General features: G+C 44.2%; 2 protein-coding genes across 2 annotated transcripts; both read left to right on the top strand.

The window, feature by feature from the left end:
• Positions 1-307: 307 nt before the first annotated feature.
• Positions 308-1,660, top strand: LOC136503384 (putative receptor protein kinase ZmPK1). Its single transcript, XM_066498478.1, has one exon. It carries the CDS (start codon positions 308-310, stop codon positions 1,658-1,660), a length of 1,353 nt encoding a protein of 450 aa, XP_066354575.1.
• Positions 1,661-11,830: 10,170 nt separating this feature from the next.
• On the top strand, positions 11,831-13,134 carry LOC136503383 (putative receptor protein kinase ZmPK1). Its single transcript, XM_066498477.1, has 2 exons — positions 11,831-12,592; positions 12,646-13,134. Exons 1-2 carry the CDS (start codon positions 11,831-11,833, stop codon positions 13,132-13,134), a joined length of 1,251 nt encoding a protein of 416 aa, XP_066354574.1.
• The last annotated feature ends 11,709 nt before the right edge of the window (positions 13,135-24,843 follow it).

The raw sequence follows: 24,843 nt of genomic DNA, 5'->3' as shown, positions 1-24,843 counted from the left end.
ACCAGATGAGATACGACGAAGCATTGAACCAACCACGTGATGGATGCAAATACGAATGCTACAAGCGTAGTCAGATCAGATGCAAACCATCAACGCGTTCACCGAGTAGTTTACTGAAATGCTTACCTGTAAAGAATTTCCTTCTCTACTAGTAGTAGTTTAACATGGCACGCAACCACGTAACCATTGACTTGACCGACCTTGGAATATGGATTTCTTCAGTTCAATCGCCGTCGCTAATCAACGCTTAAACCAACGCACTGCTAATCAACGCTCAACCAACGCCCTGCATGCTAATCAATGAGCCATGAGCACCACCCTCGCCGTTGCAGCGGCCCTGCACCTCCAGCTGATCACTCTCGGCTTGCTTCTCCCACTGCCACCCGCCGGAGCGGCTCGCCTCGACATCCTCACCCGGGACGGCGCCATCGCTGTTGAGGACCACGCCACGGACTTCTTGGTCTCCCCGGACGGCACGTTTGCCTGTGGCTTCTACAGCGTGTCCTCCACCATCTTCACCGTCTCCGTCTGGTTCGTGCGCGCCGCCGACCGTACCGTGGTCTGGACCGCCGCGCCCGGGCGCCCCGTGCACAGCAGGGGCGCCCGCCTCGCCCTCGACGACAGCCGTGGCGGCGCGCTCGTCCTCACGGACTACGACGGCGCGGTGGTGTGGAACTCTACCGCCGCCGCCGGGGCTCAGACCCAGGCGGGGCCGGCGTCGCGCGCCCAGCTCCACGACACGGGGAACCTCGTGCTCGAGGACGCGGACGGCAACGCGCTGTGGCAGAGCTTCGACAGCCCCACGGACACGCTGCTCCCCGCGCAGCGGTTCACGGCGGCCAGGCACCTGTTGTCGCGCGGCGGCAGGGGCAGGCTGCTCGCCGCCGGCTTCTACAGCCTGGGCTTCAGCGACTACGCCATGCTGTCCCTCTTCTACGACAACCACAACGTCTCCAGCATCTACTGGCCCAACCCCTACAACAATTACGTGGCCAACAAGCGCAAGATCTACAACTTCACCCGCGACGCCGCGCTGGACGCGCTCGGCCGGTTCCTCTCCAGCGACGACGCCAGCTTCGTGGCCGCCGACCTCGGTGCCGCTGCCGGCGTCAGGAGGCGGCTCACGCTGGACGACGACGGGAACCTCCGGCTGTACAGCATCGACGTGGCGACGGGGGCGTGGGCGGTGTCGTGGGCGGCGTTCGGCAACCCCTGCACAATCCACGGCGTCTGCGGCGCCAACGCGGTGTGCCTCTACGCGCCCGCCCCGGCGTGCGTCTGCGCGCCGGGCCACGAGCGCGCTGACCCTGGCGACTGGACCAGGGGCTGCCGTCCGGTGTTCCGGCGCGACTGCTCGCGGCCGACGAAGCTGGTGGCGCTGCCGCACACCGACTTCTGGGGTTACGACCTCAACGACGGCGAGATCATTCCGTTCCACGTGTGCGCGCGGAGGTGCCGGGGCTCCTGCGCGTGCGTCGCGTTCCAGCACAAGCAGAACATGGAGTGCTATCTCAAGAGCGTCCTCTTCAACGGCAGGACGTTCCCTGGCTTGCCGGGGACCGTGTACCTCAAGGTTCCAGCTGACTTCCACGTGCCAGAGCTCCACGTGCATCAAAAGCGGCAGTCTACTACAGAATGGACTCGTGGTCCCGGGCGGTAACGGTCTTTAGTCTCGGTTACCGCGCCGGGACAACGATCCCGGGACTAAAGGCGGAACCTTCAATCCTGGGTCATCAAGCCGGAACTAAAGAGGGACCTTTAGTCCCGGTTGGTGTTCCAGCCAAGCAAACCTGGCCGCACCCTTTAGTCCCGGTTGGTAACCCCAACTGGGACTAAAGGTTTCTTTTCTTTTTCTTTTTTTTTTGTTTAATTTGTTTTCAGTTCAGTTACACATATTTGTTTAATATATAATATGTTTTTATGTACGTATTCTACGCTGCTAATATAAATACACGCACGCATATAATTACATCTAATTCTCATCTCGAGCATTATTATATTCGAATAAAGTATGAAACTATATATATTATAGATATATATGTATATATACAACACTTTCATAATCTTGTTCTCGAAAATAACGATATCAATAAACATTTAATTTACATCATTAGTTCCTTAGATCAAAGTAGAACTCGCCGTTGGGATTTAGCACTTTTTCTAGAAGATATCCTGCTATTGACTCTTGAACTGCTTTCAGATGGTCTTTTTGCATGACCCTTCGTTTCAACCATTCAGTCTTGCATTTGAAATAAAAGGAAAAGTATTAATACATATATATATATATATATATATTCATTTAAAAATAAATAAAAAATTGATATATACGTACTCTAAGGACATCTTCAGGAGTTCTTCTTATATATGCAGTGATAAATTCACAAACGTAGTATCCACACAAGTTATTACCTGATTTCTGCCGCAAACACCACTGTACGAGAAGAAGATTATTCTCATCATCTCACACGTAAATTGAAGTACGATATAGTAATTAAACACGTGGGGAAGTATATATAGTACAACTTACTGGTATTTCAACTACATTAAGTGGTGCCTTGCAATCCTTACAGTGTTGCCGAATAAACTCTTTCCAAACCCTGTGCGACCAATAATGTACGATCATTAATAAATTATGGCAAAGTCTATTCAATAATAGTTATGCGCGAGAGATCGAAATTACCCCTGGATAATGTCTATCATATCTTGGTATAGTGCTCGCTCTTTTCTCAATGAGTCCAAGATTACTAACTGGCTTGAGTTTAACTCAATGACAATGAGTATCCAATGAAACCTGCATTGGTTTATACACACACGTACATGCATATAAGTTGTATTGATATTACATAAAATGTGTAGACTATATTATTATTAACACTTACTCAAAGTTGTACGGGAAAAGTATTGTTGTCTTGTCGTGCTGCTTCACGAAGAACTTCATGATATTCGTCTGTGCTTCAGATACCCAGTGCTCCTTGACAATAATATCGGTTTTGAATACGATATAAGGATCAATAAAGTCAATACTGGTGTCTTGTATTCTTTGAAGCTCTGACATCTGGAATCTGTATATAAATATAAGTTACATGTGAGAATAATTATATACACGTACGCATGGAAGTGAGTTTATTAAATAAAAATAAGAATCACTTACAAACAAAAGGAGCTAATGATTGATTTGTCCAGAGCGTCCAAGTGGAATAGTTGATGCAATTCTTCGAAACTAATATGTAAGATGTCATCTCCACGGAAGTAATGATGGTCTCTAAATCTGACAAAGATCCACTGCTCACCCCTATCACACGCCTACATGTACCACTTGTTGAGCAAGTACATTTGCGTACCCAATTCATTCAGAGCCGCAGGGTTGTACAGACTTTTGCCAAATTTATAAGTCTTCTAGGTATCAACTTCTAGGTTCTGGATTGGAGCTTTGCCCGTCACTTGATCCAAGGTTAAACCAGTTTGTTCAAAAAAAGCATTAAGGTCTTGAACCGACACTTCTCCAGAGTTGTCTGGTCGATAGACTTCTATGTTGGAACCATATTCATTAGCAACAACAAGATTTTGCATTGGTTGCTTCTGTTGTCCGAGCTGTGGGACATCCTTCCCTGATGCTCTTTTATTTTTCTTATGTGTATCATGTGACTTCACGAGGGAGCTGTCATAGTCTGATAGTGGCGGAGGCTTACGAACTTCAAGCATCTTTTTCTTATGAGCTTCGACCTTCTGCCTTAGCTGATCTCGTGGTATGTAAAAGTACGACTTCTCCTTAAGCTTTGCTTGTCTCTGCTTTTGGATATCTATAAAAAAATCTTTCACTTTTTTGTCTTCTTCAGCTGCTATTTGCTCATCAGTCTTTTTAGGAGGTATTTCTTGAGAAATAACTCTTTTTTTTTGTCTTCTTTGTCGCCGGGACCTTAGACGTCTTTGTAGTGCGTCGCTGTGGAGAGGGTGGGGGCGGTGTTGGAGACCGGCATGGAGGCGATGAGGCCGGCGTTGGAGTCCGGCGTGGAGGCGTTGGAGATCGTTATGGAGGCGGTGGGGCTGGTGTAGGAGTTGGAGATCGTTGTGGAGGCGATGGGGCCGGTGTAGGAGTTGGAGATCGCCGTGGGGATGAAGTCGTCTCGCCCCCCGCGACGCTGTGATGAGATGGGGAATGAATGATTGGGCTAGGCTAGGGGAAGACCCTGCTACAAAAACAAGTTGTGGGTCAATTATTTTTTAAGCCAATATAAAATTAATGGAAAAATAATATTTCGTTCACTTTCATTCATACCTAGGGTGAGGTAGGGGAAGCGGTGACTCCCTAGGAATGATGATGAAACGTTTGCGCCATTGAATAAATGTCTTCTCTGCTTCTCCTAGTGTCGTCTCCCCATCACCGCCTTCAATGTCAAGAGGAACATTGCTGTAACCTTTGAGTACTCTATCGACCGAGACGCTAGCATATCTAGGTTGAATAACTGACCCATAGATTCTTGGTGTCTTCGTTCGGTCTATTGGAGATACAACCCCGACAGCCACCATGATTGATGCATTATTACCATCTGGAATGTGCAGCTCACATGTTGTTAGAGGCTCGGTAATATCATCAACAGGGAAGCGCAAGCCAGCGTTACCTTGAATAACTGGCAGCTCCGTGGAAGCACAACTATTTTTCATCTGACCAACGGGGCTAATGGTGACTCCCGGCGTTGTTTGCGATTGCATTTGACTCATTGCTAGCTGCACTTGCCTCTTGATCTCCTCCTGCATTCTTGCCTCAAGAGATTTTTCTCGTTCACATGATTCAAGCAATGCTTGTCGTGACTCATTAACAAATTACTCCAATACACGGATTCGGTCTGCCTCCTCATCCTTCTTTCTCTGGCGGCTTCTGTAGGTATCCCTGTCTGCTGGGAATGCTTATAGCCACGGAACCGCCCCATAGCCTCTTGTTCGACCACCGTGTTCGGGATTCTCTAGGGCATATGTCAATTCATCCTTTTCTCTGTTGGGCTTGAAAACACCACTATCAGCTTCTTCCATAGCACGAGCTAGTCTCTGTGTTGCTCTCTCAATTTTTTGTCCGAAAATTAGCTTGCCAGTGTTTGGATCTAGGCTTCCCCCATGAGCGTAGAACCAATTCTTCGCGTGTTGAGGCCAGTTCTTCTCTATTGTTTCAGGTATGATTCCCTTGGCAGTAATCTCTGCTTCTAGGTTCTGCCACTTGGGAATAGCACTCCTATAACCACCTGATCCCATGCGATGATGGTATTGCTTCTGTCGGGCATTCTGCTAATTCCTCATCACACGTTCCTCACTCTCTTGAGATGTCTTGTATTGTAAGAAGTCATCCCAATGGGATTCCAACTTGGCAAACGCCTTAGCATTGAAATTCGACGTTTTATTCTTCAAGATAAACTTTTTATACAATGTCTTCTTCCAACTCTAGAACAATGTTGCCATCTTCTTCATTCTCCAATCTCTCACTAGCTCCTTCAAAGCATCATCTGCTTGTAATGTGAAATGCTGAGTGATATCTCTCCAAGCTAGGTTCTTGTCACGATCAGATACAAAACTAACATTAGGAGCGGATATCTTCTGCTTCCATTCACGAGCACTAACTGGGATCCTATCCCTTACAATGAACCCACATTGATTGATATATGTCTGAGCATGTGGTCCCAATGGTTTGCCGGTGTCGGTGTCGAATTCTGATATTATGAAACGGCCCTCTAATAGCTTTTTTGGCCCTCGGACTTTCCTACTCTTGCCGGTGGTTGATGTAGATCCAGAGACCGGCTACATGAGTAGAAACACAACGATTAACAACAATACGTACGCATGCATCTATAAGAGATGATAGATAATCGAATATACCTCGCCATTATTTTCTTGCGCGACAATTTGTTGATCTTCAACCACTGGCATATTCAGGATATCCTCATAATCAGCAAAGTATTGACTCGTGTCATCTACATCCACATTGGTGCCGGCGTTGATAATATTCGCCATTATGTCATCATTCAAGTTATCATCCGGAGCAGCCATTTGTATCTTCAAGATAACACATAGATAGAATTACTATGGCACATAACATAAGTACATGTGATAACACATATAGAATTACTAAATCCAATTAAATATAATAACACATAATATTTCATAAGGATAAACAATAATAAGGTGTATAGGCTTTGGAATCGAATAAAAAACACTTTCGATCCAAAAACACATGGAAATAAGTACATGTATTTATACACATAGAATGATACAATTTTCTCTCTCTCTCTCTCAACACATAGAATAAGTGCATATGTATATATCTCTAGATATGCATGTGATAACACATAGAATGTCTCTCTAGATATAATTTTCTCTCTCTCTCAACACATGGAAATAATTAAGTACATGTATATATACACATAGAAATAATTAAGTACATATATATGTATACATATAGAATCTCTAGATAGAATTAATTACTAAATCTAATTAAACCTAACATATATACATAGATAGAATTACTATAAATCAAAATTAAATCTAACACATATATAGAGAGAGATAGAATAATAATTACTAAATATATCAAAAACTATAATAAAAACTATCTAAAAAACTATCTAAATAACGTACTAATTAAATTTTAATACATTTAAATCTAATTAACATATATCAAAAACTATCTAAAAACTAAGAATAAACTACTAATTAAATTTTAATACATTTTAATCTAACATATATATATATCAAACACTACCTTAAAAAACTATCTAAAAAAGCTATCTAAAAAGTATCTAAAAAACTATCTAAAACAGGGATGGGCGCCATGCATATATATGGCGGCTGGGCATGCTGGCCGGCCACGGGGCCGAGCAGAGCCGCGCGAGGACGACGTACGGCGGAGACTCGACGGTCGTCGGGCAGGGCTCGACGACGACGGCGACGCAGGCGCGGCAGAGACGACGAGATCGAGGCCGGGCGGGGGTAGACGACGACGGCGGGCGGGCACGGCAGAGACGACGAGATCGACGTTGTAGATCGAAAAAGTAGAAGATGAACCATTCAATATATATAGGCCGGGACCCTTTAGTCCCGGCTGGTAACACCAACCGGGACTAAAGATCCTTTAGTCCCGGCTGGTAAGCTTTAGTCCCGGTTAGGCTTACCAGCCGGGACTAAAGGATCTTTAGTCCCGGTTGGTGTTACCAGCCGGGACTAAAGGTATTTTTGGGCGGGCAATTCCGCCCACCCTTTAGTCCCGGTTCCTGGCCTGAGCCGGGACTGAAGGCCTGAAATTTTTGCAGCCCGCCAAAGTGTTGTTTTTTCATTTAGGATTGTAGATCTTGATGAGCTGCTCAAATGAGACACTAAATGACCTCAGATGAAAAATCTCTGAATACCAATTTTGATCATCTCAGCAAGATCTACAATTGTTACATAGCTTATTTTCCCATTTGAGAAAGTTTTATCAAACACTAGTCACAAATTCTTGAATCTCATATAGACTTTCTAAAACTATGTCACACACTTGTGAAATTTGAACTACATTTTGTTCAAACTTTCTCAAATGAAAAATAGCCTATATAAGGATTGTAGATCTTGAAGAGCTGAACAAACTTGGTATTCAAAACTTTTCAATTGGAGACAATCTAGGGTTCCGAAAACTAGTTTGTAGGCGTTGAAATTTAAAAATCACAAATTTGAACCGTCCAAACTATCTCAAATGGAAAGTTGACCAAAACAACAATTGTAGATCTTGATGATTTTAACAAACTTGGTATTCAAAACTTTTCAATTTGAAGTCATTTAGAGTTCATAATACTAGAGTCAAAGTGTTGTTTTTTCATTTGACCAAATTTGACTTGGTCCAACTTGCTCAAATGGGACACTAAATGACCTCAGATGAAAAATCTCTGAATACCAAGTTTGATAATCTCAGCAAGATCTACAATTGTTACATAGCTCATTTTCCCATTTGAGAAAGTTTTATCAAACACTAGTCACAAATTCTTGAATCTCACTTAGACTTTCTAAAACTATGTCACAAACTTGTGAAATTTGAACTACATTTTATTCAAACTTTCTCAAATGAAAAAATGGCCTATATAAGGATTATAGATCTTGAAGAGCTGAACAAACTTGGTATTCAAAACTTTTCAATTGGAGACAATCTAGGGTTCCGAAAACTAGTTTGTAGGTGTCGAAATTTAAAAATCACAAATTTGAACCGTCCAAACTATCTCAAATGGAAAGTTGACCAAAACAACAATTGTAGATCTTGATGATTTTAACAAACTTGGTATTCAAAACTTTTCAATTTGAAGTCATTTAGAGTTCATAATACTATAGTCAAAGTGTTGTTTTTTCATTTGACCAAATTTGACTTGGTCAAACTTGCTCAAATGAGACACTAAATGACCTCAGATGAAAAATCTCTGAATACCAAGTTTGATCATCTCAGCAAGATCTACAATTGTTACATAGCTTATTTTCCCATTTGAGAAAGTTTTATCAAACACTAGTCACAAATTCTTGAATCTCATATAGACTTTCTAAAACTATGTCACACACTTGTGAAATTTGAACTACATTTTGTTCAAACTTTCTCAAATAAAAAATGGCCTATATAAGGATTGTAGATCTTGAAGAGATGAACAAACTTGGTATTCAAAACTTTTCAATTGGAGACAATCTAGGGTTCCGAAAACTAGTTTGTAGGCGTCGAAATTTAAAAATCACAAATTTGAACCATCCAAAATATCTCAAATGGAAAGTTGATCAAAACAACAATTGTAGATCTTGATGATTTTAACAAACTTGGTATTCAAAACTTTTCAATTTGAAGTCATTTAGAGTTCATAATACTAGAGTCAAAGTGTTGTTTTTTCATTTGATCAAATTTGACTTGGTCCAACTTGCTCAAATGAGACACTAAATGACCTCAGATGAAAAATCTCTGAATACCAAGTTTGATTATCTCAGCAAGATCTACAATTGTTATATAGCTCATTTTCCCATTTGAGAAAGTTTTATCAAACACTAGTCACAAATTCTTGAATCTCATATAGACTTTCTAAAACTATGTCACACATTTGTGAAATTTGAACTACATTTTATTCAAACTTTCTCAAATGAAAAATGGCCTATATAAGGATTGTAGATCTTGAAGAGCTGAACGAACTTGGTATTCAAAACTTTTCTCTTGCCGCCAAGAGCATCACCGATATCATCTTCTGCCGCTACCTCTTCTTCGTCTTTCCCCATTGTAGTATCATCAAAGGCACCATACTGAGCAATAATGTCATCAATGTCTAAATCTTCTCCTTCACCTTCTTCCATCATGACCCCGCTTTCTCCATGCTTAGTCCAACATATATAGTTTGACATGAAACCTAACTTAAGCAAATGTGAATGAAGACTCATTGAACTTGAATATTCCTTTAAATTCTTACATATGGCACATGGACAACACATGAAACCATCCCGCTTATTTGCCTCGGCCACACCTAAGAAATAGTGCACGCCCTTAATAAAGTCTTGGGAGCGGCGATCGGCATTGTACATCTAATGGCGTGACATAATCTGCATTACACGACAAATTATGAAAACCTTAAACATAATTAAGTATTTTATTACACAACATAGATGACACACACACGGTTGATTAATTAACTAAGCCTGGCTACAACGTAAGCAATCCCAACTATCACTAAACAAACTAAAACTACAATGCACTTCAGTAACATAATTATTTCGTGATCGTACGCAACTAAAACAGACAAATCATTCTTCTGTTGAATATCAATAAGCTTCTCCTGCTGGCTTACTGCCTTATCATCAGCAGCCGCTACCTCAAGCGCATCTGAATTCTACACGTATGTAGCATAATCTTCCTCCCAGTACCAACCATCGCATCCATTGCCCTCCCACTGAAATTAAAGCCAAAAAATATTTAGTCAAAAATATTCAAGAAAAGCAGGTCAATTAGCCATAATAATCAAATGCGTAAGAAACTCACATCGCAATCCGGGCATTTGTAGAAAACACGACCCTTGTTGGGTCCCTGTCTCTTGACTCGGTACTCCATCACAATCTTCTGCTTACACTTGCCGCAGATAATGAGAGGGAGTTCTGGTCTCAGTCGTTTCGCAACCGAACGAGAGGCCGAGGATCCGGTTCCAGTTGTCATCTACTTTCTATACTTATTTTTGCAAACTAGTGTAAATTTCACATTTTCTAAAATGATATATTTAAACAAAACTAAAATTATTTATTTATCTAACTAAACCATGAAATATGTACTATGTATAATAGTAAAATACCAAACTATCAAGTGATTTTACTATTGTAAATCATCATGTGATTTTGAGCTAAAAATGACATAGAAATCACATAGCTCAAAAACATGTTTCAATAAATAACCATCCGTACTAGTTGACCTTGCTTACGTGATCATCTCGGCGAGCATTTCTCCACCGGACGGCATCGTACTTGGCCAAGGAAGAGCTCCGATTCTACGAGGAAGGCAACACGGTCTTCCACGACCGTTGCCGCTCTCCCTCGTAGAATCAAAGCTCCTCCTTGACGTCCGTTACCGCTCGGCAGAGAACATGCTTACCGAGATGAACACGGTCCGCAAGTTCAACTAGTACGGATTTTCTATAATTTTCTAAGTTTTTCATTTCATAGAAAATTTAATTCTAAAAAATAAAAGGCATGATTTCTATGTAGTTCATTTTATAAAAAAAATAATTCTAAGTGACCTGCTCGATATCGGCGAGCTCGCTGGCGTTTAGGTTGCCGATGATAGATGACATTTGTAGGTGATATTTGTAGGTCTGAAGTTATCAAATATCCATCAAATTATTGCTCAAAAACATGTTTCAATAAATAACCATCCGTACTAGTTGACCTTGCTTACGTGATCATCTCGACGAGTATTTCTCCACCGGACGGCACCGTACTTGGCCAAGGAAGAGCTCCGATTCTACGAGAAAGGGAACACGGTCTTCCACGACCATTGCCGCTCTCCCTCGTAGAATCAAAGCTCCTCCTTGACGTCCGTTACCGCTCAGCAGAGAACATGCTCGCCGAGCTGAACACGGTCCGCAAGTTCAACTAGTACGGATTTTCTATAATTTTCTAACTATTTTCTAAGTTTTTCATTTCATGAAAAAATTAATTCTAAGATCACGTAAGCCACCGGGGACGAGGATGGCGCGTGCTCCAGCGAGGACGAGCGAGGCGTGATTTTGATGAACTAATTTAACTTTTATTTATCCAAACATATATGCAAATTATTATGTGATTTTGAGCTAAAAATGACATATAAAATCATAATAAAGTTCAACATATAAAGTTACACATGCATCTACATCGCAAAATGAGATAAGCTACTGATAAAACATAAGAGGATTAAGTTTGTTACCTCCAAAATCGAAGAGCAACACAAATGAAGGAGGAGAGAGCAAGAACAACAGCAAGTTGAAGAACAGAGGCAGTGAGTTTGAATGGAATGGCTCGGGCTCGAGAAGGAAGAAATGAGCTGAATTATAGGCCAGGATAATTAGTCCCGGTTAGGGGGCAAAACCGGGACTAAAGATTAATCTTTATTCCCGGGACATCACCTAAATCGAGACTAAAAGCTTTAGTCCCGGCTGATATTACCAACCGGGACTAAAGGTAAAGGTAACCTTTAGTCTCGGTTGGTAATACCAGCCGGGACTAAAGATCCCTGCTCCACGGACGACCGTTGAGCAGAGACCTTTAGTCCCAGGACCAAAAAATACTAAGGCTAATGTCAAATTGAGACATCGTTCTGAAGTCTGTTATCTAGTAGCGCATGACGGAGGCCTTGCCATCCAAGAAGACATTGCCAGATGCGACGACAATGGTGCCAATGCCGCTGGCACAGAGGTCTTCCTCAACGTCTCCACCTATAGCAGCACCAGCGATTCGGGGAAGCCTGTGTGGCCATACCTGTACGGGTTCCTGTCTCGTCGTCGAGGCGGTCATCATCGGGCTCGGCTGCTGGCTCTTCTCTAGAAGGGGCCTCTTCAGACCATCGAGGGTGTGGGCGATTGAGGAAGGATACAAGCTCATCACCAGCAACTTCCAGAGGTACACCTACTCAGAGATCAAGAGAGCCACTGGCGACTTCACCGCCGTGATCGGCAGCGGTGGCTCTGGCGTGGTCTACAAGGGGATCCTGGAGGACGACAGGGTGGTGGCCGTCAAGGTGCTCAAGAACGTGAGCCAGAGTGAGCAGGAGTTCCAGTCTGAGCTGAGCGTGATAGGGAGGATCTATCACATGAACCTGGTCAGAATGTGGGGGTGCTGTTCTCAGGGGAAACACAGGATTCTGGTCTCTGAATACATCGAGAATGGGTCACTTGCAGAGATGCTATTTCACAGGGAGAGAGAAGCATCAGAATTAGATGTTGTTCTTGGTTGGGACCAACGTTTTCGGATCGCCTTAGGCTTTGCAAAAGGATTGGCCTACCTACATAGCGAGTGCTTGGAGTGGATCATCCACTGTGACATGAAGCCTGAGAACATACTTCTGGACAAGGAACTGGAGCCCAAGATAACTGATTTCGGTCTGGCGAAGCTGCTAAACCGAGATGGTGGTTCTGACGCGGGTCTCTCTCGGATTAGGGGAACCGAGGGTACATGGCGCCGGAGTGGGTGTCTAGCCTACCCATCACAGAGAAGGTTGATGTGTACAGCTACGGAGTGGTGCTGCTTGAGCTAGTGAAGGGGGTTAGGATCTCAGAGTGGGTGATCCATGGGGTTAGGTTAGCTGACACGGATACTAGGATGGTTGTGAAGGCAGTCCAGGAGAAGATGGAGATCCGTGGTCACGAAAGCTGCGTGGAAGACCTTATCGACCATCGGCTGAATGGTGAGTTCAATCATGTGCAAGCCATGGCGATGATTAAGGTCGCCGTTTCATTCCTGGAGCAAGACAGGGGCAAGCGGCCCAACATGAGCTCTGTTTTGCAGGCACTCATGTCAGTGGAAGATGAAACAACAAGGTGGTCGATCTGTTTGCTCTCCTCAAGGGATCATCAAATTGATTTGCGGCTGCTGGTGTCTTGTGGATTTATGGTTGAAAACAATTTTTTTGTCGTCGCGATCCTCTGACGTCAGTTAGATTATGTATGTACTGTAATTATTCTTTTATTACCAAAATTCACTAGGTGGCTAGCGTTAGATTGTGCTGAACAACAAGGTTTGAAATGATACTTGCCAAAGTTTCTGGAGCGAGATTGAACTGGAGCCCTGATTCTTGGTACCATAGCCGCAGGCCACGGTTCCAAACATGCCCGGTTTCTGATTGCTCACCATGCGCATTCTTGTTTGCTTCTAGTGACATTAGGGGATCCAAGGTTTGGGGTTTATGTTTCAGGAGTGTGGGAGGAAGGATAAGAGTAATGCCATTTTGGAGGCCAGCGGAGCAAGAAGGAGCTGATCACCAGACCGGCCAAGTGGAGGATGCCGGTTAGGTGGCACTTGGGCGAGGGCTTCATGGCGGTTTACCATTGCGGATCCAGTGGTGGTGGCCGACGGTGATGATGTAGGAAGGTGGCAGAGTGGTGATGGTGCCGTGAACTAAAAAAAATAGACTGCTAAAAACAATAAGTGTCATTAGAGATGGACCTTTTTCTTTTTGGAATTCAGACACAAAGTGTTTTCCAAATGAACACGTATCAGTTATTGTTAGAGGGAAAATTATTGATCTCGTGACTTAGGAGCAAATGCTTTTAGAAACATTACCACTTGCGTGCCATCCCAAAATAATTGATGTTTTAGTCATACTTCAAATTGTTTGACTTACGATAAACCTAAAACAGGGACGGAGGGAATACACTACTAGAGAACAGACTTTAGAACGATGTCCCAATTTGGCATTAGTCTCGATATTTTTTTGCACCCGGGACTAGAGAGGCCTTTAGTCCCGGTTGGTGTCTCCAACCGGGACTAAAGGTCCCTGCCCAATGGCTACTGCGCTTGGCACAGTGGCAGAGGACCTTTAGTCTCGGTTAGAGACACCAACCGGGACTAAAGGTGGACCTTTACTCCCGGTTGGAGCCACCAACCGGGACTAAAAGTCCTCCAACCTTTAGTCCCGGTTGGTAATACCAACCCAGACTAAAGGTAGACCCTTTAGTCCCGGTTGGTAACACCAATCGGGACTAAAGGTCCTCCGATGGGTTAGTTCAAAAGGAAAGCATCCCATCCATCGTTAGATGTGTTGTGTAGGTGGGGTGGTAAGCTACGCGCAAGGCAGTACATGAGGTTTTGGGTTCGAATCTCACGGGGCGCAGCAGTGGAAGGCATTTTTTTTAAAGTGGGAGGATCTTTAGTCCCGGTTGTGGCAAACCGGGACTAAAGAACAACACCTTTAGTTCCGAATTGCTAGTCCCGGTTGGGAAACCGGGAGTAGAGCTAGTTCCCAACCGGAACTAGATCTCATTTCTGTAGTAGTGGTAGTATATCCTGTTCGTTTGGCTGTGGCTCGTCGTAAACGATCGTAAATTTTCAGCCGGAACAATATTTTTCTCTCACATAAATCAGCCAGCAGTATTTCTTCACGAACCAGCAATGATACGAACTAGCCAACCGAACAGGCTGTATATCGTTACTCGGCTTGCTCAAAAGTGGTAAGAGTGTGCAGGACCCCAAGGCCCCTCGTACTAATCATGTAACACATATACCAAGATCGTTTGGTTAATATATGCCATCTCTCTTTCTATATATACTTCTCACGAAAATAAAGTCATCGCTATAGATCAGCAGATGGAAGAGTTGACTTGAAGTTGTAACCAAGTTTTGTAGTCATAGTCATAGGATTGAGCAGGATTGAGCAATTGCCGGCACGTGGCGTGCACATGAAGGATTGAATACCTTAAGGGCATTCTTGTTAGCATCAGCCATCAGCTCAAACTACACTTCGGAGTTTCATCAGACTTGTGTGATACTAAAAAAAAAAGCACTGCGCCAACCAACAACCAGGTTTTGCGGCTCGAGATGCTTATACAGTAATCAGATTTCTAGTCAAGAACTCTGCCAAAGGCTTATAGAAGTACAGTACTAGTAGTTTATTATTGTAATTACCTCTAGGGTAGTTCCTATACAAGCATTTGCACACAACCTTCTATTACAACGTTGCAGCCTTCAACCGGAAAAAACTAAACTAGCAAAAAGCAATAAAACTTTAGAAATAAACAAAAGAGACAAATCAAAAGGCCAACTAAGCCTCAAGCCTATTAGAAGACATCTACTCATGCTTGGCCAAGATCTCCAACATAATTGTTTTCAGAAAACGGCATGCTCACTTCATTGTCGCCCGAATGCTTTCCTTCTATAACTTGGACCAAAATCGAGTCCAATATGTAGATCTGAAAGATAACATGTATATAAGAATTATCCTTTTCTTATAAAAAATAATATCATTCCTACTTTGTCTGATAGACCAATATATATACAACACTTGCACCCATCCAAACTTGGAAGCAATGTTTTTTTGTCTATCCCTTGCAACCAGTACCCAGATAAATTAGCTACATTAAGTGGTGGTCTTAAACCAAAAGCAACTTGAATAGTTCTCCAAATAAAATGTGAAACATGGCAATCGAAAAACAAGTGTCGGATATATAGTTTTATTGTTGTTACAAAAACAACAATGCCGACTCCCATTTCAGTTTTGCTTTATTACTAAATAGTCTTTGGTTAAAATTACACGTTATATCTTAATCTTAAAAGATGATTTTTTAACTTCCACATATGTTTATTTGTAGGCGCACAAAGTTGCTATTTATGTAGTGGTTATACATTGATTGTACTGTAAGAACACCATGCTTTGTAAGATTCCATTTCACCGCTAGTTCATTCCACCTAGTTAATTTGTCCCCATCCACAGCTCCTTGGAACAATATATTTAAAGGTACACCACTAAAGACTTGAGAAACGGTTGCATGTTTCTTCATGGCAATATTATACAAAGATGAAAATTGTTGTTTCAGTGTGCAGTAGCCTAGCTAATCACTTATCTTCCCAAAACCTTGTAGAAGTACCATTACGAAGAACAAAAGTAGGTAGACCTAGAAAACGATCTTATTTTAACTTTATAAGGCCAGACCAAAAATGAGAATCTCCTGGTTTCCAATACACTTCACCAATAGTTTTGTCCTTCAAGTACTTCTTCATCAGAAGTTCTTGCCATACACCATCCTCATTTATAAGTTTGAACAACCACTTGCTTAACAAACATTCATTTTGAATTCAGATTTAGAATTCCACGACTCCATTGATCTTTTGGCACAAAAAGTCCCCCATTTGTCTAACCTTTATTTCGTCATGTGGATATCGCCTTGCTAGAAAATTCTTGGTCCAAAATAATCTAACTTCTTTACAATGCCCTTAGGCACTTCAAAGAAGGACATCATATACATTGGTCAACTGCTCAAGACTGAATTAATTAGAACAAGGCATCCCCCATAAGACAAAAGTTTTTCTTTCCAGCTGCTTATTGTTTTTTATATCTGTCACAATGACATTCCAATCTTTATTTGTGAGTATATTGTGATTCATAGGGATACCTTAGGTATCTAAAAGGATAGCTTCTTTAGAATGCCCTTAGGCACTTCAAACAAGAGATGTGAATATTGGTGCTCATATTCCTTAGCATCCCCGTAGTAGAAAAGCTCACTTTTTATGAAAGTTATGTTTCAAGCCTGATAACAGTTCAAAAGCTCATAAAAGAATTTTCATATTTTTTGCTTGTTGAATATCATGTTCCATAAACAAGATTGTATCATCAGTATATTATGAGGTCATTTTCTACTACATGTTGTATAACTCCATGAATCTAGCCATTTTCTTTTGTTCTAGCAATTAAAATAGTCAACATATCCATAACCAGCGGCAGATCCAGAAAAAGGACCAGGGGGGGGGGGGGGGGGGGGGGGGGGGCTAAAGAATAGAAGGCTAGAAATCATATTACCCATAGACTAATAAATATAATAAATAAGGCTTAATTCAAAGTGCTCAAACAAACAACGCTTAATTCAAATGGCTGGGCCCCTGGCTGGGCGGTGGCTGCCAACCGTCCGGTGCCGGCGGAGGCGCGGAGCGGCGCGTGGCACGCCAATGGAGGGCCGAGGACGGGGCCGTTGGGGCACGCCGCCCACCCGTGGTGGGCCGAGAGGTGCAAAGGGCGCCGTGAGGAGGTGCGGAGCACGAGCATGCGAGCACCCTGGGCGAGCAGCGGAGTAGGCGAGCAGCAGACGCGAGCGAACGATGCGAGCAGGGGAAGCGGCCGCTTGGCTAGGACTAGGGTTGGGTGGGATTATGTGCTTGGCTTCAGTGGGCCTCTGAAGACCTGCTCCCTGCTAATTTGGTCCAGGTGTGCTACAGCCCCACTAGCCCCCTTGCGTCCGCCCCTGTCCATAACGAGACTTCGGTTGAAAGCAGGTCACCTTGTCTAAGATCTTTCTTTCTTAGAAAGTAACGACCTACATCATTACTGACCTTTATCCTCATAACAGAACTCCCAGAAACAAATTTATGGACCCATTGACAACACCGAGGTGCAAAACCTTTCATTCTAAGGGCTTGTTGAAGGCAATTATACCACTTAACCTTGTCATAAGCTTTTTCAAAGCCAACTTTTAAAATGACTCCACTTCGTATTTTCCTATGTAACTCATATCTTGTATCATTTAAAATCATTACTCTATCTAGAATATACCTACCTGGCAAGAAAGATATTTGTGAAGGTCAGGTCGTATCACTTTTTGAGCAACCATATTCATTCTATTTGTTGCCACTTTCGTAAAAAAATTGAAGCTTACCTTAAATAGGTTATACAAGTACAATAACATTTTATTATTGTAAGGACCTCTAGTGAAGTTCCCTATCATGGGGGGGGGGGGGGGGGGGGGGGGCAAAAACAGGAACTGCCGATGAACCTTTGTTGCCACTTTCGTAAAAAATTTGAAGCTTACCTTAAATAGGTTATACAATACAATAATAGTTCATTATTGTAAGTACCTCTAGTGAAGTTCCTTATCATGGGGGCCTAAACAAGGAAGATGAACCTACTGTCGATAAGGCAAGTTCAAAAAGGTTAGAACTAAAGACGCCGCAATGAGCCATTCACATATAACAAACACAGTTTTGCGTCCTACGAGCATCTCCAATAGTTCCCAAAAACTCAATTACTCATTTGCCACATGAAAAGTTCCTAGTGCAATTTATTTGCCACTTCTGGCGTCGTGGCTGTCCAGATCATCCTGCCAGCGTGGATCAGGCAGGGAAAAAGACATTCTTGTCCCTGGCTAGTTTATGCTCGTGCCCCTCAGTTAGCTCATTCCCATTCATTCCCCACCATCCACTCCCTCTTGCCCATTATCCTCTCCTGAGCTCAGCTCCGCGGCGACTTCAACCCGCTCGCCATGTCTAGGTTCGGAAGCTCTGCTCCTTAGTCTGTTGGAAGTGGCGAGTCGAGGATGGTTCAACGACTCCTCCCGGAGTCAAGCTCGAGGTTGCATATAGAGGAGTTTCCACTTGGAGAGGAAACCGGGCTCCCCTTGATCCCGGGCGCTGATTGTTGGCTAGCGAGGGTGATAGAGAGGCACATAGCAAAGGAGACGACCAAGAATTACCTTCGTTTGTTCTTCAAGTATCCGTGCAATGGGGTGAGCATGTGTTGTCTGATTGTTTTGAGCATCCCCCATCTATGTGTAAGCTATAAGGTTAATGTGCCATTTTGTTTGTTGTAGTTTCCTAAATTGTGCGGGTTCTACGAATTTCAAAGGCGGTATTTGGATAGACTGAAGGAGTTGGGCATTGTCAAAATCCGCAATCCCCTGTACTGGAAATTGCTAATGAAGCTGTAGAGGGAGGAGATGAAACGTCTGGGAACAGTGAAAGGGAAATGAAGGTGGAGGCAAAGAAGTATGATCCAAAGGAGGCAAAGCTTGAGGCAAAGATGGAGGATATGTTGTGGAAGTTCAACTTGTTAATGTTTGTTTTTGCAGTTCTTCTTGGTGGTGTGTTCATGTACCTTGCAGTTTAAATGAAGTAGATGGTGCATTTAGATGTAGTGAACTAGGTGTCAGATGCGGTAGTCCCCTAGACATGCAATTGGTTGTTGCAGTGTATTTTCCCTTGTGTAATGATGTAAGAACAATGCGAATGGAAGCACTGCAATTTGGTGGTTGATTTAGCACTTGTGTGTTTCTATTGGTTTTTTAAACCTTGATAGGATGACAGTAATTATGTATTAAACATCCATAGCAAATATGTATGAAACATGCACATCAAATATGCATGAAAAATGGACAACAAACATGCACAACACTGTTGACGGTCACTAACACCCATTTTGACCATCAGCATTCCACCCAAAAGCATGACAAGTTGAGGTAAATCATCATCACATGTGAAGAATTTGTTTATAATTCACCTAGTTCCACTTGTACTTGTAGAATTATTTGTATGCAAGAAATTTAAGCAAAAATAAGCAAAATGGTGACAAATATGGACACATGGAGACAAGTGGACGTGGTAGGAGGCCTTGGGCCCACTCGGGCCCGTCGCCCAGCCCCACAAGGGCGTCGCCTGGCCCCTAGGTGGCCTTGCCATGTCATCAATCTATGGGAACTGCTCTAGAGCCAATGACAAGTGTCCATTCAAGTCAGTTTGATCAATGGACAAGATTTGATGACGGTGGATCTATGGGCCCATTGTCATACACTTGGGAGCCTCCAACTGCCTTACCAACCGACTTACCTACCAAATTTCGACATGTGCTACCTTCACAACCGCCATTCGGAGCCAACCAACACCGTAGGATGCAAAGGCGGTGCATTCTAGGGCCGGCTGGCGCACCTAGGCCGTCGCCCGACACCCTAGGTGCTCCACTGATGTCCCTGCTGCCTACAAGTACCCCCTCACTCTACACTATAAATAGAGGGTGATGAGATCCTAACATATGGGTATGTTACGCCTTGGGTTCAATGATTCCTGAATAAAGAAGACCCCTAGACCGACCCCTCTAGGATCGCTCGGAGCCTCGAGGGCTATACCCATTAGGTACGCTTGCTCGCACCCTCTAGCGAAGAAACCCTACTGAGCCTGACTACGCCGTGACCTCCGCTTAGGGCTCGGGGGCTCGCCTGAGCCCTGAGGCTCCCGATGTACGACGACACCCCGGTCCGACCCTTGGCTCCTGCTCGGCCAATGACGCCAGCCAAGGCCTGAGCATAGAAGACGCACCCTGAGCTACCGAGGCTCGAGGGCTCCCCGGTGCTGCCCCTTGGGAATGGCATTGCCAGCCACTCTCCCGACAAGGTTACACACAGGGCGTGACACAAGAAGACAAAGCTTCCTCGTGGCATCCAGGGGCTTAGAGGCTCCTAGGCCCACACGTCAGTCCCTAGAGCCAACCTCCTTCACCGATAGGAAGACTCCAAAAGGTCCACCTAGGGGAGGCCGGTCCAAGCCGACACAGCCAGACACACAGAGTGTCAGAACAGAGCAGCTAGACAACGCCCAAGGCTTCTTCGGCTCCACGACACCACCATGATCCATAGCATGTCGCTACAAGGCCCTCCTAGACTTCGACGCATGTAGACCATAGATTCTTTCCCCCAAACCACCATGTACCCTACCTATCTCATTATATAAGGGATAAGGTCAGACCTAGGGGTTGGACGATCATCACAAGACAGATCATTCCATTCCACTCCATCCTTTGGCCTCTGCTTAGCATCGAGAGCAAGGCAACCTAGAGAGGGGCGCCGAGAGCTCCTCCACCTCATCCCATCGTCTTCCTCCTATCCGATGAGGGGAAGACTCCACCAGCTATGAGGCAACCTTAGGATTAGCACCGAGCTAACCCCTACCAAATCTCTCTCTACAACCCTGTTATAACCCTTGATTTTGGGTGCTTTTGAGTATAAGGATCATCAGCTACTGGACATAGGGCACCAATTGGCCCGAACCAGGATAAACCGTTGCGTCCTCTCTGTGATTCTTATGTTTTTGAGTTCACCGAGCCATCGAAGACCCGTACTCTGACACCAACTTGAACAACAATGCTTGCTATGGTTCTGACCCCATGACAGCTAGCATGCTAGGTAGGGGGCAGCGTCAAGTGCGATTTAGTCTCTACGGTGGTTGGAGCCACCTGCCTCATCATCGGAGCAAGCGGCACCGCCCTAGATGGCGATGTCTGCTTCCCCGGTGAGTTTTCTGTCACAGCCGACGCCTTCGCTCTGGGCTAGGTCCTCAACTTTGGGAGCCTAGCCTACATCGCCGACTGCTACAGCAAGCTTCATCCACTCCATAGGGCTCCACCGATGGGCAACGAGCCCCCGGCGTTGTCCCCTCCGCTAAGACCCTCGAGAGCAGATCTTGAGGTCCTGGACCAATAGATCTGGCATGGCCTGGGCCCAAACCCCACCATGTCGGACCACTGCCAAATGTTCTACATGCTGGCCAACATTCATCACTGGACCACCACCGACGAGGGTCTCCCTCTATCGGACCGCTTCTGTTACTACCTCCTGGATCTCCCCTTTAGGATCCGGAGCATGGCAGTATCCTTCTAGTTGGAACTAGAGTGCCTCATCATCCGTGAGGCACCTTGGAGCCCTATCCTCTCTGGTGTAGTGAGGGCCGATGCCCCCTCGCTATGCGCCTTCTTCAGGACTCTCCAAGGGAGCGGTTTGGGGCATCACACCAGGGATGCCGAATGCAACGTGACTCCCCATGAACATCATCACGCCGACGGCAAGACTCCCACTAGGGAGATGCATCAGCTCACACCGCTGGACTAGGGGCCTCATAGCCACGTAAACCACCTTAGGGAGGAGGCTAATTGCCTATAGGCATGGCGAGTAGACCTGGAAACCGCCGAGGCAGAGTACGAGCTCCAGAGGCAGAAACTCACATGACAACACTCCATGCGGCCCCCTGCGGGCGATGGCGACGACCACATCGAGGCCTCCAGAGGGCCAAGAGGATGAAGGGGGAAGCCAAGATGATAGCAACGTTTGGTCAACCGGGCCCCAAGAACGCGCCCGGCGCATCCAGCTGCGATGGCAGGTCCCTCCACCCGGGAGCCTGGCCCTTCTAGGGGGTAGCTCGGTCGAAGGGAGCACTAGCCCTTCCCCCACAAGTGAAGACCTTCACCAAGCCAATCGCCTAGGGGCTCGATGCCTGACCTAGACCGCATCGTCCCTGCCTCTCTCCTCAACCAAGGATACGCAAAGCTACGTGACTTTCCCCTCCTCTCACTTCTGTCCTTGTACTCTACATTTCTAGATTAAGTGCTAAGTTCGCTTCCTGGTTGCCGCTAATCCCCACTCCTTCTAGTAAGCACGAAGTGTCGTGCATGCACCGCTCGCCAAGCTGACTCAACCTTCTCATCCTAGTCTATTTGCGTTCCTCGGCTCCCTGACCTAGCGCCAACGCATGTGCACCATCGAAAGGGGTCATGAACCCTATCCACCCACGGCATGACCAAGGATCTTGAGGGAAAGGAGGCCCCAAATACCAACCAAAAGAAGGTCGAGTGTGTGATAGAACTACCAAATTTATATAAGATCAAGTATGGCTGTCCCCATTTAACACGTTGACGCGCGCATACTTTCACTCATATAAACCCGATAGTCCGCCGAGTGTCACGAAGGACCTCGGTAAATCAACATCATAACCAAGATCGCATAATTAAGCAAATACACATCACATATACTGAGTTACAGTAGAAATAATATTACAAATGGGTTCACAAATAATAGTACAAGTTTTGGTTTCAAAACCAGTTAAAGGAAAACAACATAGCTTTCAAATGATTACATTAATATAAGTTCCAAATACATTGCTAGCATAAGTGACCTCCTCCAATAAAAGCATATAGATAAGAACACTATATAGAGTCGCCGAGCCCACTCGCGATTAGCCACAATCTTTAGCAGGCCGAGAACTTCACCTACAACATGGTGGGATAAACCCTGAGTACTCGAATGTACTCAGCTAGACTTATCCGTCATAAACCAAAAATAAAGTGACAACTAAGGATCATGCAAGGCTTTATAGGTGGAGCTAGCTTGACAACATTTTGCATAAAAAGCCACTAATTCAGCTATATATTTTATAATTCGGTCATCAAGTTAATTATAGCTATTCATCTCTAGATTAGCAACTAACCTGTGCCAAGCATCTGGTATAGCATTTAATAACATACAATAATAACCATAGCCGTGTAACATTTCCATGTTCATCATAACCATCAAATTCCATAGTTTAATTACTATGATGCTGGAGCTAGTTAAGTTTCTCACTATCCAGGAGAGACAGCGATTCGAATTGATTTCAACCAGCTAGGAATTTATTCTTAACACAAACCCAAACATACCAGCGCCAAGGTAGTCTTAGGTTACCTTTGGTACAACTCAGGTCCATATTTCACGAGTTCGACCAGCGATGCACAATCAGGGACAACCAGCTCCTAGGAAATTTAGGTCCGACCTACCCTTGGGCCCACATTTGGCTCCCCACACGTCCTTACTATCATCCAGAGTACGCACTTTTATAGAATTGGGCCCGACCTGAGTTGAGCTACTCGGCTTTGCGGTCGGAATGAGTTATCCGGCCAGCTAAGTGAGAGGTATGCGTTCAATCTCGACAGAAGTGCCAACAACGGTACAGTGCTTAACCGACAATAATGAAATCACATGAGTCAACCTACACATAGACTCCGTCCGGCCTCTAGTTACATTACCCATGGTTTTGTTCCACGATAGCAAATATAGCCAACCATGCTTTGGTATCCACCTATATCTCGCAGATGTCAGGAAATCACCCGACTTCTACCGGTCTAAGCATATATTCGATCCTAGACCTACATAGGGTTAAAGGTATATATATATGGACAAGGTAGTTCTATGCATCAAGTGTTTCCAATCAACTCTTATAACATAATGCATCAAACATAAAGGACTCAAGTGATATTTTATAAAACATGGGAGGCTTAAAATACTTCGGGGCTTGCCTAGGATCCAACACAAGTCAGTTTAGTTAGCTCGCACCGTCTTGATGACATCTCCAGTCCTAGCACTTGCTTAGTCCTTCCATCTTCAGGGACCATACACCATCTTCGGGTTAGGCTCCAACATCACGTCCTTCACGTGGTGCATCTAGTGTACCTAGATGAGATGCAACAATGCAAGTGCATGAATGCGAAGAATGGCAATATGAGATGCCTCACATAAAATTATTCAAGATGAGCACAAGGTTGCGCCGAACATATATAAGCACTCCACGTTACTTAAGTAAATATCACACAACCTGTCATGCTAGGATAGTAAGGAAGGCAGCACCAAGCATGACACAAGTTTCACAAGGATTTAGGTATATTAACTCAACACCATCAAAGGCATGAGCCACACTTAGCAACACACAAAGCAAAGCAAGGTGAAGCAAACAATTTTAGGTACAAACACATATTCTGAACAGCAGCACCACATTGTTTTTACCATACCCAGAGTTCTAGGAATGCAAAAAGTGTGATCCTAGACTTTCTGGAAAGCTAATGAAATTATCTAAAACTTTGTTCTTAACACCAGAAGCTAATTCAACAAATAACAAGGTCAAAATACATCATGAAGTAGAGTTTATACATCTAAGGACAGAAAACTGATAGTAACTTCAGAAATGCATATCTCAAGTTACATTCATCCCACAAGCATGATCCTCAACTTTATAGAAAGATTATTAAGTTATATATAACTTTATTAGTATCATATTAAGATGATTCTATAGCTAACAAGGTTAAGCAAC

Source organism: Miscanthus floridulus, chromosome 14 (assembly GCF_019320115.1).
Source record: "Miscanthus floridulus cultivar M001 chromosome 14, ASM1932011v1, whole genome shotgun sequence".
Classification (NCBI taxonomy): Eukaryota; Viridiplantae; Streptophyta; class Magnoliopsida; order Poales; family Poaceae; genus Miscanthus; species Miscanthus floridulus.
The sequence above is the reverse complement of the archived record's forward strand: the minus strand, read 5'-3'. Positions and strand labels throughout refer to the sequence as shown.

Coding starts and splice junctions, on each gene's coding strand:
- LOC136503384 (XM_066498478.1), top strand. CDS start 308: ATGAGCACCACCCTCGCCGTTGCAGCGGCCCTGCACCTCCAGCTGATC.
- LOC136503383 (XM_066498477.1), top strand. CDS start 11,831: ATGACGGAGGCCTTGCCATCCAAGAAGACATTGCCAGATGCGACGACA. Junction 12,593..12,645: donor AGATAACTGATTTCGGTCTG/GCGAAGCTGCTA, acceptor CTCTCGGATTAG/GGGAACCGAGGGTACATGGC.